At 45.5% G+C, this 19159-nt stretch overlaps 1 protein-coding gene across 1 annotated transcript in view; it reads left to right on the forward strand.

Moving 5' to 3' along the window:
- Positions 1-19159, forward strand: part of LOC135552207 (probable E3 ubiquitin-protein ligase HERC1) — a 191334-nt gene that overhangs the window by 113500 nt on the left and 58675 nt on the right. The window contains 2 exon segments of the mRNA XM_064983699.1: positions 7878-8059; positions 9923-10086. Coding sequence (XP_064839771.1) covers positions 7878-8059; positions 9923-10086 — 346 coding nt within the window.

A 19159-nucleotide genomic window follows, 5' to 3' on the forward strand; every position in this document is an offset into this window, starting at 1 on the left:
GACATTAGAGACGGGAGGTTGAGGAGAGAGGAGGTGAGAGGACATTAGAGAAGGGAGGTTGAGGAGAGGAGAGGAGGTGAGAGGACATTAGAATCGGGAGGTTGAGGAGAGGAGAGGAGGTGAGAGGACATTAGAGAAGGGAGGTTGAGGAGAGGAGAGGAGGTGAGAGGACATTAGAGAAGGGAGGTTGAGGAGAGGGGGTGAGAGGACATCAGAGAAGGGAGGTTGAGGAGAGATGTGGACTTCACTGTCTGCTTTGTGTCATGTCACCAAGGCAGTTTAAAGTACAGTAGACCAACATATCTCCTGTAGTAGGTGTCACATCTGGGTCTGGAACACCTTGTTACTGCATGGATCAAGTTAGAGCTTCTGTTGCTCATTGGATAACGTTAGGGTTTGTGTTGCTCATTGGATCAAGTTAGGGCTTGTGTTGTTGCTCATTGGCTAAAGTTAGGGCTTCTGTTGCTCATTGGCTAAAATTAGGGCTTGTGTTGCTCATTGGATAAAGTTAGGGCTTGTGTTGCTCATTGGATAAAGTTAGGGCTTGTGTTGCTCATTGGATAAAGTTAGGGCTTGTGTTGCTCATTGGCTAATGTTAGGGCTTCTGTTGCTCATTGGATAAAGTTAGGGCTTCTGTTGCTCATTGGATAACGTTAGGGCTTGTGATGCTCATTGGATCAAGTTAGGGCTACTGTTGCTCATTGGATCAAGTTAGGGCTTGTGTTGCTCATTGGATCAAGTTAGGGCTTGTGTTGCTCATTGGATAAAGTTAGGGCTTGTGTTGCTCCTTGGATCAAGTTAGGGCTTGTGTTGCTCATTGGATAAAGTTAGGGCTTGTGATGCTCATTGGATCAAGTTAGGGCTTGTGTTGCTCATTGGATAAAGTTAGGGCTTGTGTTGCTCATTGGATAAAGTTAGGGCTTGTGTTGCTCATTGGCTAAAGTTAGGGCTTGTGTTGCTCATTGGATAAAGTTAGGGCTTCTGTTGCTCATTGGATAAAGTTAGGGCTTGTGTTGCTCATTGGATAACGTTAGGGCTTGTGATGCTCATTGGATCAAGTTAGGGCTTGTGTTGCTCATTGGATCAAGTTAGGGCTTGTGTTGCTCATTGGATCAAGTTAGGGCTTGTGTTGCTCATTGGATCAAGTTAGGGCTTGTGTTGCTCATTGGCTAAAGTTAGGGCTTCTGTTGCTCATTGGCTAAAATTAGGGCTTGTGTTGTTCGTTGGATAAAGTTAGGGCTTGTGTTGCTCATTGGATAAAGTTAGGGCTTGTGTTGCTCATTGGATAAAGTTAGGGCTTGTGTTGCTCATTGGCTAATGTTAGGGCTTCTGTTGCTCATTGGATAAAGTTAGGGCTTCTGTTGCTCATTGGATAACGTTAGGGCTTGTGATGCTCATTGGATCAAGTTAGGGCTTGTGTTGCTCATTGTATAAAGTTAGGGCTTGTGTTGCTCATTGGATCAAGTTAGGGCTTGTGTTGCTCATTGGATAACGTTAGGGCTTGTGTTGCTCCTTGGATCAAGTTAGGGCTTGTGTTGCTCATTGGATAAAATTAGGGCTTGTGATGCTCATTGGATCAAGTTAGGGCTTCTGTTGCTCATTGGATCAAGTTAGGGCTTGTGTTGCTCATTGGATCAAGTTAGGGCTTGTGTTGCTCATTGGATAACGTTAGGGCTTGTGTTGCTCATTGGATCAAGTTAGGGCTTGTGTTGCTCATTGGATCAAGTTAGGGCTTGTGTTGCTCATTGGATAAAGTTAGGGCTTGTGTTGCTCATTGGATAAAGTTAGGGCTTGTGTTGCTCATTGGATCAAGTTAGGGCTTGTGTTGCTCATTGGATCAAGTTAGGGCTTGTTGCTCATTGGATCAAGTTAGGGCTTGTGTTGTTGCTCATTGGCTAAAGTTAGGGCTTCTGTTGCTCATTGGCTAAAATTAGGGCTTGTGTTGATCGTTGGATAAAGTTAGGGCTTGTGTTGCTCATTGGATAAAGTTAGGGCTTGTGTTGCTCATTGGATAAAGTTAGGGCTTGTGTTGCTCATTGGCTAAAGTTAGGGCTTGTGTTGCTCATTGGATAAAGTTAGGGCTTCTGTTGCTCATTGGATAAAGTTAGGGCTTGTGTTGCTCATTGGGTAACGTTAGGGCTTGTGATGCTCATTGGATCAAGTTAGGGCTTGTGTTGCTCATTGTATAAAGTTAGGGCTTGTGTTGCTCATTGGATCAAGTTAGGGCTTGTGTTGCTCATTGGATAACGTTAGGGCTTGTGTTGCTCCTTGGATCAAGTTAGGGCTTGTGTTGCTCATTGGATAAAATTAGGGCTTGTGATGCTCATTGGATCAAGTTAGGGCTACTTTTGCTCATTGGATCAAGTTAGGGCTTGTGTTGCTCATTGGATAACGTTAGGGCTTGTGTTGCTCATTGGATCAAGTTAGGGCTTGTGTTGCTCATTGGATAAAGTTAGGGCTTGTGTTGCTCATTGGATAAAGTTAGGGCTTGTGTTGCTCCTTGGATCAAGTTAGGGCTTGTGTTGCTCATTGGATAAAGTTAGGGCTTGTGATGCTCATTGGATCAAGTTAGGGCTTGTGTTGCTCATTGGATAAAGTTAGGGCTTGTGTTGCTCATTGGATAAAGTTAGGGCTTGTGTTGCTCATTGGCTAAAGTTAGGGCTTGTGTTGCTCATTGGATAAAGTTAGGGCTTCTGTTGCTCATTGGATAAAGTTAGGGCTTGTGTTGCTCATTGGATAACGTTAGGGCTTGTGTTGCTCATTGGATCAAGTTAGGGCTTGTGTTGCTCATTGGATCAAGTTAGGGCTTGTGTTGCTCATTGGATAAAGTTAGGGCTTGTGTTGCTCATTGGATAAAGTTAGGGCTTGTGTTGCTCATTGGATCAAGTTAGGGCTTGTGTTGCTCATTGGATCAAGTTAGGGCTTGTTGCTCATTGGATCAAGTTAGGGCTTGTGTTGTTGCTCATTGGCTAAAGTTAGGGCTTCTGTTGCTCATTGGCTAAAATTAGGGCTTGTGTTGATCGTTGGATAAAGTTAGGGCTTGTGTTGCTCATTGGATAAAGTTAGGGCTTGTGTTGCTCATTGGATAAAGTTAGGGCTTGTGTTGCTCATTGGCTAAAGTTAGGGCTTGTGTTGCTCATTGGATAAAGTTAGGGCTTCTGTTGCTCATTGGATAAAGTTAGGGCTTGTGTTGCTCATTGGGTAACGTTAGGGCTTGTGATGCTCATTGGATCAAGTTAGGGCTTGTGTTGCTCATTGTATAAAGTTAGGGCTTGTGTTGCTCATTGGATCAAGTTAGGGCTTGTGTTGCTCATTGGATAACGTTAGGGCTTGTGTTGCTCCTTGGATCAAGTTAGGGCTTGTGTTGCTCATTGGATAAAATTAGGGCTTGTGATGCTCATTGGATCAAGTTAGGGCTACTTTTGCTCATTGGATCAAGTTAGGGCTTGTGTTGCTCATTGGATAACGTTAGGGCTTGTGTTGCTCATTGGATCAAGTTAGGGCTTGTGTTGCTCATTGGATAAAGTTAGGGCTTGTGTTGCTCATTGGATAAAGTTAGGGCTTGTGTTGCTCCTTGGATCAAGTTAGGGCTTGTGTTGCTCATTGGATAAAGTTAGGGCTTGTGATGCTCATTGGATCAAGTTAGGGCTTGTGTTGCTCATTGGATAAAGTTAGGGCTTGTGTTGCTCATTGGATAAAGTTAGGGCTTGTGTTGCTCATTGGCTAAAGTTAGGGCTTGTGTTGCTCATTGGATAAAGTTAGGGCTTCTGTTGCTCATTGGATAAAGTTAGGGCTTGTGTTGCTCATTGGATAACGTTAGGGCTTGTGATGCTCATTGGATCAAGTTAGGGCTTGTGTTGCTCATTGGATCAAGTTAGGGCTTGTGTTGCTCATTGGATAAAGTTAGGGCTTCTGTTGCTCATTGGATAAAGTTAGGGCTTGTGTTGCTCATTGGATAACGTTAGGGCTTGTGATGCTCATTGGATCAAGTTAGGGCTTGTGTTGCTCATTGGATCAAGTTAGGGCTTGTGTTGCTCATTGGATCAAGTTAGGGCTTGTGTTGCTCATTGGCTAAAGTTAGGGCTTGTGTTGCTCATTGGCTAAAGTTAGGGCTTGTTGCTCATTGGATCAAGTTAGGGCTTGTGTTGTTGCTCATTGGCTAAAGTTAGGGCTTCTGTTGCTCATTGGCTAAAATTAGGGCTTGTGTTGTTCGTTGGATAAAGTTAGGGCTTGTGTTGCTCATTGGATAAAGTTAGGGCTTGTGTTGCTCATTGGATAAAGTTAGGGCTTGTGTTGCTCATTGGCTAATGTTAGGGCTTCTGTTGCTCATTGGATAACGTTAGGGCTTGTGATGCTCATTGGATCAAGTTAGGGCTTGTGTTGCTCATTGTATAAAGTTAGGGCTTGTGTTGCTCATTGGATCAAGTTAGGGCTTGTGTTGCTCATTGGATAACGTTAGGGCTTGTGTTGCTCCTTGGATCAAGTTAGGGCTTGTGTTGCTCATTGGATAAAATTAGGGCTTGTGATGCTCATTGGATCAAGTTAGGGCTTCTGTTGCTCATTGGATCAAGTTAGGGCTTGTGTTGCTCATTGGATCAAGTTAGGGCTTGTGTTGCTCATTGGATAACGTTAGGGCTTGTGTTGCTCATTGGATCAAGTTAGGGCTTGTGTTGCTCATTGGATCAAGTTAGGGCTTGTGTTGCTCATTGGATAAAGTTAGGGCTTGTGTTGCTCATTGGATAAAGTTAGGGCTTGTGTTGCTCATTGGATAAAGTTAGGGCTTGTGTTGCTCATTGGATCAAGTTAGGGCTTGTGTTGCTCATTGGATCAAGTTAGGGCTTGTTGCTCATTGGATCAAGTTAGGGCTTGTGTTGTTGCTCATTGGCTAAAGTTAGGGCTTCTGTTGCTCATTGGCTAAAATTAGGGCTTGTGTTGATCGTTGGATAAAGTTAGGGCTTGTGTTGCTCATTGGATAAAGTTAGGGCTTGTGTTGCTCATTGGATAAAGTTAGGGCTTGTGTTGCTCATTGGCTAAAGTTAGGGCTTGTGTTGCTCATTGGATAAAGTTAGGGCTTCTGTTGCTCATTGGATAAAGTTAGGGCTTGTGTTGCTCATTGGGTAACGTTAGGGCTTGTGATGCTCATTGGATCAAGTTAGGGCTTGTGTTGCTCATTGTATAAAGTTAGGGTTTGTGTTGCTCATTGGATCAAGTTAGGGCTTGTGTTGCTCATTGGATAACGTTAGGGCTTGTGTTGCTCCTTGGATCAAGTTAGGGCTTGTGTTGCTCATTGGATAAAATTAGGGCTTGTGATGCTCATTGGATCAAGTTAGGGCTACTTTTGCTCATTGGATCAAGTTAGGGCTTGTGTTGCTCATTGGATCAAGTTAGGGCTTGTGTTGCTCATTGGATAACGTTAGGGCTTGTGTTGCTCATTGGATCAAGTTAGGGCTTGTGTTGCTCATTGGATAAAGTTAGGGCTTGTGTTGCTCATTGGATAAAGTTAGGGCTTGTGTTGCTCCTTGGATCAAGTTAGGGCTTGTGTTGCTCATTGGATAAAGTTAGGGCTTGTGATGCTCATTGGATCAAGTTAGGGCTTGTGTTGCTCATTGGATAAAGTTAGGGCTTGTGTTGCTCATTGGATAAAGTTAGGGCTTCTGTTGCTCATTGGATAAAGTTAGGGCTTGTGTTGCTCATTGGGTAACGTTAGGGCTTGTGATGCTCATTGGATCAAGTTAGGGCTTGTGTTGCTCATTGTATAAAGTTAGGGTTTGTGTTGCTCATTGGATCAAGTTAGGGCTTGTGTTGCTCATTGGATAACGTTAGGGCTTGTGTTGCTCCTTGGATCAAGTTAGGGCTTGTGTTGCTCATTGGATAAAATTAGGGCTTGTGATGCTCATTGGATCAAGTTAGGGCTACTTTTGCTCATTGGATCAAGTTAGGGCTTGTGTTGCTCATTGGATCAAGTTAGGGCTTGTGTTGCTCATTGGATAACGTTAGGGCTTGTGTTGCTCATTGGATCAAGTTAGGGCTTGTGTTGCTCATTGGATAAAGTTAGGGCTTGTGTTGCTCATTGGATAAAGTTAGGGCTTGTGTTGCTCCTTGGATCAAGTTAGGGCTTGTGTTGCTCATTGGATAAAGTTAGGGCTTGTGATGCTCATTGGATCAAGTTAGGGCTTGTGTTGCTCATTGGATAAAGTTAGGGCTTGTGTTGCTCATTGGATAAAGTTAGGGCTTGTGTTGCTCATTGGCTAAAGTTAGGGCTTGTGTTGCTCATTGGATAAAGTTAGGGCTTCTGTTGCTCATTGGATAAAGTTAGGGCTTGTGTTGCTCATTGGATAACGTTAGGGCTTGTGATGCTCATTGGATCAAGTTAGGGCTTGTGTTGCTCATTGTATAAAGTTAGGGCTTGTGTTGCTCATTGGATCAATTTAGGGCTTGTGTTGCTCATTGGATAACGTTAGGGCTTGTGTTGCTCCTTGGATCAAGTTAGGGCTTGTGTTGCTCATTGGATAAAATTAGGGCTTGTGATGCTCATTGGATCAAGTTAGGGCTACTGTTGCTCATTGTATCAAGTTAGGGCTTGTTTTGCTCATTGGATCAAGTTAGGGCTTGTGTTGCTCATTGGATAACGTTAGGGCTTGTGTTGCTCATTGGATCAAGTTAGGGCTTGTGTTGCTCATTGGATAAAGTTAGGGCTTGTGTTGCTCATTGGATAAAGTTAGGGCTTGTGTTGCTCATTGGATCAAGTTAGGGCTTGTGTTGCTCATTGGATCAAGTTAGGGCTTGTGTTGCTCATTGGATCAAGTTAGGGCTTGTGTTGCTCATTGGATCAAGTTAGGGTTTGTGTTGCTCATTGGATCAAGTTAGGGCTTCTGTTGCTCATTGGATCAAGTTAGGGCTTGTGTTGCTCATTGGATAACGTTAGGGCTTGTGATGCTCATTGGATCAAGTTAGGGCTTGTGTTGCTCATTGTATAAAGTTAGGGCTTGTGTTGCTCATTGGATCAATTTAGGGCTTGTGTTGCTCATTGGATAACGTTAGGGCTTGTGTTGCTCCTTGGATCAAGTTAGGGCTTGTGTTGCTCATTGGATAAAATTAGGGCTTGTGATGCTCATTGGATCAAGTTAGGGCTACTGTTGCTCATTGGATCAAGTTAGGGCTTGTGTTGCTCATTGGATCAAGTTAGGGCTTGTGTTGCTCATTGGATAACGTTAGGGCTTGTGTTGCTCATTGGATCAAGTTAGGGCTTGTGTTGCTCATTGGATCAAGTTAGGGCTTGTGTTGCTCATTGGATCAAGTTAGGGCTTGTGTTGCTCATTGGATCAAGTTAGGGCTTGTGTTGCTCATTGGATCAAGTTAGGGCTTGTGTTGCTCATTGGATCAAGTTAGGGCTTGTGTTGCTCATTGGATCAAGTTAGGGTTTGTGTTGCTCATTGGATCAAGTTAGGGCTTCTGTTGCTCATTGGATAACGTTAGGGCTTGTGTTGCTCATTGGATCAAGTTAGGGCTTGTGTTGCTCATTGGATCAAGTTAGGGCTTGTGTTGCTCATTGGATCAAGTTAGGGCTTGTGTTGCTCATTGGATCAAGTTAGGGCTTGTGTTGCTCATTGGATCAATTTAGGGTTTGTGTTGCTCATTGGATCAAGTTAGGGCTTCTGTTGCTCATTGGATAACGTTAGGGCTTGTGTTGCTCATTGGATCAAGTTAGGGCTTGTGTTGCTCATTGTATAAAGTTAGGGCCTGTGTTGCTCATTGGAATTTCCTGACTTTTCCACATGTTGACATGCCTGATTTAAACATAATTTCTGTGAGTTAATATTAAAAGGCCCACAGTCAGCACCATGCCTTGTACAGTAACACATCATGTGACACATCAGGTCAGAGGTTAAAGAAGAGTCGTTCGGTGCAGAGCAGAGAGGAGCATGATGCCCAGAGGGACTCGTCCAGGGACCCCCAGAGAGGGGAGGAGGAGAGGGGCCGGCCGGGACACGGGAGCCGCCAGGGTCATGGAGGTCTGGGGGAACTCTCTGACCACCACCTCAGGACCCTCTGTACAGAGGTCTGTCTATCTATTGACTGAGCTTTTGTTGTGATTATCAGTCTTTATTAGCCTGGGTACCATTCTGTTTCGGATATTATTCCACAATGTTTTTGGCATTAGTGTGGAATGTTAGCACAAACATACTGGTACTCAGGCTAATAGTTTTTAATTTATTTGCAAGAAACACTTGACAACACCTTAACACACCACACCTTGACACACCACACCTTGACACACCACACCTTGACACACCACACCTTAACACACCACACCTTGACACAACTCACCTTGACACACCTCACCTTGACACACCTCACCTTGACACCGCACCTTGACACCGCACCTTGACACCGCACCTTGACAACGCACCTTGACACACCACACCTTGACACAACTCACCTTGACACAACTCACCTTGACACACCTCACCTTGACACACCTCACCTTGACACCTCACCTTGACACACCACACCTTGACACCTCACCTTGACACACCACACCTTGACACAACTCACCTTGACACAACTCACCTTGACACACCTCACCTTGACACACCACACCTTGACACACCTCACCTTGACACACCACACCTTGACACAACTCACCTTGACACACCTCACCTTGACACACCACACCTTGACACACCACACCTTGACACAACTCACCTTGACACACCTCACCTTGACACACCTCACCTTGACACCGCACCTTGACACAACTCACCTTGACACACCACACCTTGACACAACTCACCTTGACACACCTCACCTTGACACAACTCACCTTGACACACCACACCTTGACACGCCTCACCTTGACACACCACACCTTGACACAACTCACCTTGACACACCACACCTTGACACAACTCACCTTGACACACCACACCTTGACACGCCTCACCTTGACACACCACACCTTGACACAAATCACCTTGACACAACTCACCTTGACACACCACACCTTGACACACCACACCTTGACACACCACACCTTGACACACCACACCTTGACACACCACACCTTGACACCACACCTTGACACAACACACCTTGACACACCACACCTTGACACCACACCTTGACAACGCACCTTGACAACGCACCTTGACACCACACCTTGACACACCGCACCATGACACACCACACCTTGACACCACACCTTGACACAACACACCTTGACACACCGCACCATGACACACCACACCTTGACACACCACACCTTGACAACGCACATTGACAACGCACCTTGACACACCGCACCTTGACAACCCACCTTGACACCACACCTTGACAACGCACCTTGACACACCGCACCTTGACAACGCACCTTGACACACCGCACCTTGACAACGCACCTTGACACTGCACCTTGACAACGCACCTTGACACGCCGCACCTTGACAACGCACCTTGACAACGCACCTTGACAACGCACCTTGACAACGCACCTTGACAACACCGCACCATGACAACACCGCACCTTGATACACCACCATGACAACACCGCACCATGACAACATTTCACCATGACAACACCGCACCATGACAACACCACACCTTGACACCGCACCATGACAACACCGCAGCATGACAACACCGCACCATGACAACATTTCACCATGACAACACCGCACCATGACAACACCGCACCATGACAACATTTCACCATGACAACAGAAGGCAGCTCTTATGTTGCAGTTCAAACTAAATAAACTACAGTATGTGATGTAAGCTGTAACATCAGGATATTTATATTGGTTATAACTGTGTAATTTACATGTCATATTTAAGTAGCACGTTGCTCATTGTGAACGGGAGCAGCAGTTGCTATTTCAGAGGTCGCTGTCTGTCCTAAAGGCCTTCCCTGTTGAACTCTTAGGTGTGGCCTGTGCTGGCGGTGATGGGGGGTGCTGACGCAGGGCTGCGTGTTGGGGGGCGCTGTGTTCACAAACAGACCGGTCGGCATGCTACTCTCCTGGGCGTGGTGAAGGAGGGGAGCACCTCAGCCAAGGTGCAGTGGGACGAGGCTGAGATCACCATCAGGTATTAACATTATAGTTGACCCTGCAGGTCCTGGCACCCTGGTCCCAGATCTGTTTGTGCTCTCGTGTCTAATGGAATTCTCATGGCTTGACAATGGCAAGGGAATAGGCAGAATCTGATCTGAGGACAGGCTAAAGTCTTGATAGAAACTGATCTGAGACCAGGCTAAGGTCTTGATAGGAACTGATCTGAGACCAGGCTAAAGTCTTGATAGAAACTGATCTGAGACCAGGCTAAAGTCTTGATAGAAACTGATCTGAGACCAGGCTAAAGTCTTGATAGAAACTGATCTGAGACCAGGCTAAGGTCTTGATAGAAACTGATCTGAGACCAGGCTAAAGTCTTGATAGAAACTGATCTGAGACCAGGCTAAAGTCTTGATAGAAACTGATCTGAGACCAGGCTAAGGTCTTGATAGAAACTGATCTGAGACCAGGCTAAAGTCTTGATAGAAACTGATCTGAGACCAGGCTAAAGTCTTGATAGAAGCTGATCTGAGACCAGGCTAAGGTCTTGATAGAAGCTGATCTGAGACCAGGCTAAGGTCTTGATAGAAACTGATCTGAGACCAGGCTAAGGTCTTGATAGAAACTGATCTGAGACCAGGCTAAGGTCTTGATAGAAACTGATCTGAGACCAGGCTAAAGTCTTGATAGAAGCTGATCTGAGACCAGGCTAAGGTCTTGATAGAAGCTGATCTGAGACCAGGCTAAAGTCTTGATAGAAACTGATCTGAGACCAGGCTAAAGTCTTGATAGAAACTGATCTGAGACCAGGCTAAGGTCTTGAGAGAAGCAAGGCATATTATTAGGGCTGGCACAATTATAGCATAACCTTTTCACGAACAATTATGGACAATAACCATGATCCCCCCCCCCCTCCAAAAAGGAGGATTCAGCTTTATATTCAATTAGATTTATTTTACTGAAAAGCAGTTTGATGTCTTGCTGAATAGGTACACAGGCTGATATATAGTATCTACACTGGCTGATAGTATCTACACTGGCTGATAGATATACACTGGCTGATAGATAGTATATACACTGGCTGATAGATATACACTGGCTGATAGATAGTATATACACTGGCTGATAGATAGTATCTACACTGGCTGATAGATAGTATCTACACTGGCTGATAGATAGTATCTACACTGGCTGATAGATAGTATCTACACTGGCTGATAGATAGTATATACACTGGCTGATAGATATACACTGGCTGATAGATATACACTGGCTGATAGATATACACTGGCTGATAGATAGTATCTACACTGGCTGATAGATAGTATCTACACTGGCTGATAGATATACACTGGCTGATAGATATACACTGGCTGATAGATAGTATCTACACTGGCTGATAGATAGTATCTACACTGGCTGATAGATAGTATCTACACTGGCTGATAGATAGTATCTACACTGGCTGATAGATATACACTGGCTGATAGATATACACTGGCTGATAGATATACACTGGCTGATAGATAGTATCTACACTGGCTGATAGATAGTATCTACACTGGCTGATAGATAGTTTCTACACTGGCTGATAGATAGTATCTACACTGGCTGATAGATAGTATCTACACTGGCTGATAGATAGTATCTACACTGGCTGATAGATAGTATCTACACTGGCTGATAGATAGTATCTACACTGGCTGATAGATAGTATCTACACTGGCTGATAGATATACACTGGCTGATAGATAGTATCTACACTGGCTGATAGATAGTATCTACACTGGCTGATAGATAGTATGCACACTGGCTGATAGATATACACTGGCTGATAGATAGTATCTACACTGGCTGATAGATATACACTGGCTGATAGATAGTATCTACACTGGCTGATAGATAGTATCTACACTGGCTGATAGATAGTATATACACTGGCTGATAGATAGTATCTATACTGGCTGATAGATATACACTGGCTGATAGATAGTATGCACACTGGCTGATAGATATACACTGGCTGATAGATAGTATCTACACTGGCTGATAGATATACACTGGCTGATAGATAGTATGCACACTGGCTGATAGATAGTATCTACACTGGCTGATAGATAGTATCTACACTGGCTGATAGATATACACTGGCTGATAGATAGTATCTACACTGGCTGATAGATAGTATCTACACTGGCTGATAGATAGTATATACACTGGCTGATAGATAGTATCTATACTGGCTGATAGATATACACTGGCTGATACATAGTATGCACACTGGCTGATAGATATACACTGGCTGATAGATAGTATCTACACTGGCTGATAGATAGTATATACACTGGCTGATAGATAGTATGCACACTGGCTGATAGATAGTATCTACACTGGCTGATAGATAGTATCTACACTGGCTGATAGATAGTATGCACACTGGCTGATAGATATACACTGGCTGATAGATAGTATCTACACTGGCTGATAGATATACACTGGCTGATAGATAGTATCTACACTGGCTGATAGATATACACTGGCTGATAGATAGTATCTACACTGGCTGATAGATAGTATCTACACTGGCTGATAGATAGTATATACACTGGCTGATAGATATACACTGGCTGATAGATAGTATCTACACTGGCTGATAGATATACACTGGCTGATAGATAGTATCTACACTGGCTGATAGATATACACTGGCTGATAGATAGTATCTACACTGGCTGATAGATATACACTGGCTGATAGATAGTATCTACACTGGCTGATAGATAGTATCTACACTGGCTGATAGATATACACTGGCTGATAGATAGTATCTACACTGGCTGATAGATAGTATCTACACTGGCTGATAGATAGTATATACACTGGCTGATAGATATACACTGGCTGATAGATATACACTGGCTGATAGATAGTATCTACACTGGCTGATAGATATACACTGGCTGATAGATAGTATCTACACTGGCTGATAGATAGTATCTACACTGGCTGATAGATAGTATATACACTGGCTGATAGATATACACTGGCTGATAGATATACACTGGCTGATAGATAGTATCTACACTGGCTGATAGATAGTATCTACACTGGCTGATAGATATACACTGGCTGATAGATAGTATCTACACTGGCTGATAGATATACACTGGCTGATAGATAGTATATACACTGGCTGATAGATAGTATCTACACTGTCTGATAGATATACACTGGCTGATAGATAGTATATACACTGGCTGATAGATAGTATCTACACTGTCTGATAGATATACACTGGCTGATAGATAGTATCTACACTGGCTGATAGATATACACTGGCTGATAGATAGTATCTACACTGGCTGATAGATATACACTGGCTGATAGATATACACTGGCTGATAGATAGTATCTACACTGGCTGATAGATAGTATCTACACTGGCTGATAGATATACACTGGCTGATAGATATACACTGGCTGATAGATATACACTGGCTGATAGATAGTATCTACACTGGCTGATAGATAGTATCTACACTGGCTGATAGATATACACTGGCTGATAGATATACACTGGCTGATAGATATACACTGGCTGATAGATAGTATATACACTGGCTGGTAGATATACACTGGCTGATAGATAGTATCTACACTGGCTGATAGATATACACTGGCTGATAGATAGTATCTACACTGGCTGATAGATAGTATCTACACTGGCTGATAGTATCTACACTGGCTGATAGATAGTATCTACACTGGCTGATAGATAGTATCTACACTGGCTGATAGATAGTATCTACACTGGCTGATAGATATACACTGGCTGATAGATATACACTGGCTGATAGATAGTATCTACACTGGCTGATAGATATACACTGGCTGATAGATAGTATCTACACTGGCTGATAGATAGTATCTACACTGGCTGATAGATAGTATATACACTGGCTGATAGATATACACTGGCTGATAGATATACACTGGCTGATAGATAGTATCTACACTGGCTGATAGATAGTATATACACTGGCTGATAGATAGTATCTACACTGGCTGATAGATAGCATCTACACTGGCTGATAGATATACACTGGCTGATAGATAGTATCTACACTGGCTGATAGATATACACTGGCTGATAGATAGTATCTACACTGGCTGATAGATATACACTGGCTGATAGATAGTATCTACACTGGCTGATAGATAGTATCTACACTGGCTGATAGATAGTATATACACTGGCTGATAGATATACACTGGCTGATAGATATACACTGGCTGATAGATAGTATCTACACTGGCTGATAGATATATACTGGCTGATAGATAGTATCTACACTGGCTGATAGATATACACTGGCTGATAGATAGTATCTACACTGGCTGATAGATAGTATCTACACTGGCTGATAGATAGTATCTACACTGGCTGATAGATAGTATCTACACTGGCTGATAGATAGTATCTACACTGGCTGATAGATAGTATCTACACTGGCTGATAGATATACACTGGCTGATAGATAGTATCTACACTGGCTGATAGATATACACTGGCTGATAGATATACACTGGCTGATAGATATACACTGGCTGATAGATAGTATCTACACTGGCTGATAGATATACACTGGCTGATAGATAGTATCTACACTGGCTGATAGATATACACTGGCTGATAGATATACACTGGCTGATAGATAGTATCTACACTGGCTGATAGATAGTATCTACACTGGCTGATAGATATACACTGGCTGATAGATAGTATCTACACTGGCTGATAGATAGTATCTACACTGGCTGATAGATATACACTGGCTGATAGATAGTATCTACACTGGCTGATAGATAGTATATACACTGGCTGATAGATAGTATCTACACTGGCTGATAGATAGTATCTACACTGGCTGATAGATATACACTGGCTGATAGATATACACTGGCTGATAGATAGTATCTACACTGGCTGATAGATATACACTGGCTGATAGATATACACTGGCTGATAGATAGTATCTACACTGGCTGATAGATAGTATCTACACTGGCTGATAGATATACACTGGCTGATAGATAGTATCTACACTGGCTGATAGATAGTATATACACTGGCTGATAGATAGTATCTACACTGGCTGATAGATATACACTGGCTGATAGATAGTATCTACACTGGCTGATAGATAGTATCTACACTGGCTGATAGATATACACTGGCTGATAGATAGTATCTACACTGGCTGATAGATAGTATCTACACTGGCTGATAGATATACACTGGCTGATAGATATACACTGGCTGATAGATAGTATCTACACTGGCTGATAGATATACACTGGCTGATAGATAGTATCTACACTGGCTGATAGATAGTATCTACACTGGCTGATAGATATACACTGGCTGATAGATATACACTGGCTGATAGATAGTATCTACACTGGCTGATAGATATACACTGGCTGATAGATATACACTGGCTGATAGATAGTATCTACACTGGCTGATAGATATACACTGGCTGATAGATATACACTGGCTGATAGATAGTATCTACACTGGCTGATAGATAGTATCTACACTGGCTGATAGATATACACTGGCTGATAGATAGTATCTACACTGGCTGATAGATAGTATATACACTGGCTGATAGATAGTATCTACACTGGCTGATAGATAGTATCTACACTGGCTGATAGATATACACTGGCTGATAGATAGTTTCTACACTGGCTGATAGATAGTATCTACACTGGCTGATAGATAGTATCTACACTGGCTGATAGATATACACTGGCTGATAGATATACACTGGCTGATAGATAGTATCTACACTGGCTGATAGATAGTATCTACACTGGCTGATAGATATACACTGGCTGATAGATAGTATCTACACTGGCTGATAGATATACACTGGCTGATAGATATACACTGGCTGATAGATAGTATCTACACTGGCTGATAGATATACACTGGCTGATAGATATACACTGGCTGATAGATAGTATCTACACTGGCTGATAGATATACACTGGCTGATAGATATACACTGGCTGATAGATAGTATCTACACTGGCTGATAGATATACACTGGCTGATAGATAGTATCTACACTGGCTGATAGATAGTATCTACACTGGCTGATAGATATACACTGGCTGATAGATAGTATCTACACTGGCTGATAGATAGTATATACACTGGCTGATAGATAGTATCTACACTGGCTGATAGATAGATATACACTGGCTGATAGATAGTATCTACACTGGCTGATAGATATACACTGGCTGATAGATATACACTGGCTGATAGATAGTATCTACACTGGCTGATAGATAGTATCTACACTGGCTGATAGATAGTATCTACACTGTCTGTATTGACTGGCTATGTTCACATCAATATGCTGTAAACCTCCATCACCCAGCTCTGTTTCAGTACTTTCCTCCATAACCACCCACCCCACCATGCTTCTAGCCACCCTCATCCAGTGCCATTAATACCTCCTGTATAGTCATCCATTATCCTCCCAAGGACTTATCCACCATCATCCATATCCCGTACGTAACCTATTGACTCGTTCATTGACTGGTCCCTTCTCTGCATGGTACCATTGTACCGCCAGCCCTCCTCCACCCATCCACCTAGCCTGGTCCCTTCTCTGCATGGTACCATTGTACCGCCAGCCCTCCTCCACCCATCCACCTAGCCTGGTCCCTTCTCTGCATGGTACCATTGTACCGCCAGCCCTCCACCCATCCACCTAGCCTGGTCCCTTCTCTGCATGGTACCATTGTACCGCCAGCCCTCCTCCACCCATCCACCTAGCCTGGTCCCTTCTCTGCATGGTACCATTGTACCGCCAGCCCTCCTCCACCCATCCACCTAGCCTGGTCCCTTCTCTGCATGGTACCATTGTACCGCCAGCCCTCCTCCACCCATCCACCTAGCCTGGTCCCTTCTCTGCATGGTACCATTGTACTGCCAGCCCTCCTCCACCCATCCACCTAGCCTGGTCCCTTCTCTGCATGGTACCATTGTACCGCCAGCCCTCCTCCACCCATCCACCTAGCCTGGTCCCTTCTCTGCATGGTACCATTGTACTGCCAGCCCTCCTCCACCCATCCACCTAGCCTGGTCCCTTCTCTACATGGTACCATTGTACCGCCAGCCCTCCTCCACCCATCCACCTAGCCTGGTCCCTTCTCTGCATGGTACCATTGTACCGCCAGCCCTCCTCCACCCATCCACCTAGCCTGGTCCCTTCTCTGCATGGTACCATTGTACCGCCAGCCCTCCTCCACCCATCCACCTAGCCTGGTCCCTTCTCTGCATGGTACCATTGTACCGCCAGCCCTCCTTCACCCATCCACCTAGCCTGGTCCCTTCTCTGCATGGTACCATTGTACCGCCAGCCCTCCTCCACCCATCCACCTAGCCTGGTCCCAGATCTGTTAATGCAAGGCAAACTCCTGAGGTGTCATTGTTGTCATGCTAAACATTGACGTGACAATTCCATAAGGAGATGGCAAGAGAGTAGAAACAGACTGGCACCCAGGGCAGACTACCATCCCTCCCCCAGACTACCATCCCTCCCCCAGACTACCATCCCTCCCCCAGACTATAATCCCTCCCCCAGACTACCATCCCTCCCCCAGACTACCATCCCTCCCTCCCCCAGACTACCATCCCTCCCTCCCCCAGACTACCATCCCTCCCCCAGACTACCATCCCTCCCTCCCCCAGACTACCATCCCTCCCCCAGACTACCATCCATCCCTCCCCCAGACTACCATCCCTCCCTCCCCCAGACTACCCCTCCCTCCCCCAGACTACCATCCCTCCCTCCCCCAGACTACCATCCCTCCCTCCCCCAGACTCCATCCCTCCCTCCCCCAGACTACCATCCCTCCCTCCCCCAGACTACCATCCCTCCCTCCCCCAGACTACCATCCCTCCCTCCCCCAGACTACCATCCCTCCCCCCCCAGACTACCCTCCCTCCCTCCCCCAGACTACCATCCCTCCCCCAGACTATCATCCCTCCCCCAGACTACCATCCATCCCTCCCCCAGACTACCATCCCCCTCCCTCCCCCAGACTACCATCCATCCCTCCCCCAGACTATCATCCCTCCCCCAGACTACCATCCATCCCTCCCCCAGACTACCATCCCTCCCCCCTAGACTACCATCCCTCCCTCCCCCAGACTCCATCCCTCCCCCAGACTACCATCCATCCAACCCTCCCCCAGACTACCATCCATCCCTCCCCCAGACTACCATCCCTCCCCCAGACTACCATCCCTCCCTCCCCCAGACTACCATCCCTCCCCCAGACTACCCTCCAGACTACCATCCCTCCCCCAGACTATCATCCCTCCCCCAGACTACCATCCATCCCTCCCCCAGACTACCATCCCTCCCTCCCCCAGACTACCATCCATCCCTCCCCCAGACTACCATCCCTCCCCCAGACTACCATCCCTCCCCCAGACTACCATCCCTCCCCCCCAGACTACCATCCCTCCCCCCCCAGACTACCATCCCTCCCTCCCCCAGACTACCATCCATCCCCCCCCCCAGACTACCATCCCTACCATCCCTCCCCCCCAGACTACCATCCATCCCTCCCCCCCAGACTACCATCCCTCCCCCAGACTACCATCCCTCCCCCCCAGACTATCCATCCCTCCCCAGACTACCATCCCTCCCCCAGACTACCATCCATCCCTCCCCCCCCAGACTACCATCCCTCCCCCAGACTACCATCCCTCCCTCCCCCAGACTCCCATCCCTCCCCCAGACTACCATCCCTCCCCCAGACTACCATCCATCCCTCCCCCAGACTACCATCCCTCCCCAGACTACCCCCCTCCCCCAGACTACCATCCCTCCCCCAGACTACCATCCCCAGACTACCATCCCCCCCCAGACTACCATCCCTCCCCCAGACTACCATCCCTCCCCAGACTACCATCCCCTCCCCCAGACTACCATCCCTCCCCCAGACTACCATCCATCCCTCCCCCAGACTCCATCCCTCCCCAGACTACCATCCATCCCTCCCCCAGACTA

Source organism: Oncorhynchus masou, chromosome 2 (genome assembly GCF_036934945.1).
Source record: "Oncorhynchus masou masou isolate Uvic2021 chromosome 2, UVic_Omas_1.1, whole genome shotgun sequence".
NCBI lineage: Eukaryota > Metazoa > Chordata > Actinopteri > Salmoniformes > Salmonidae > Oncorhynchus > Oncorhynchus masou.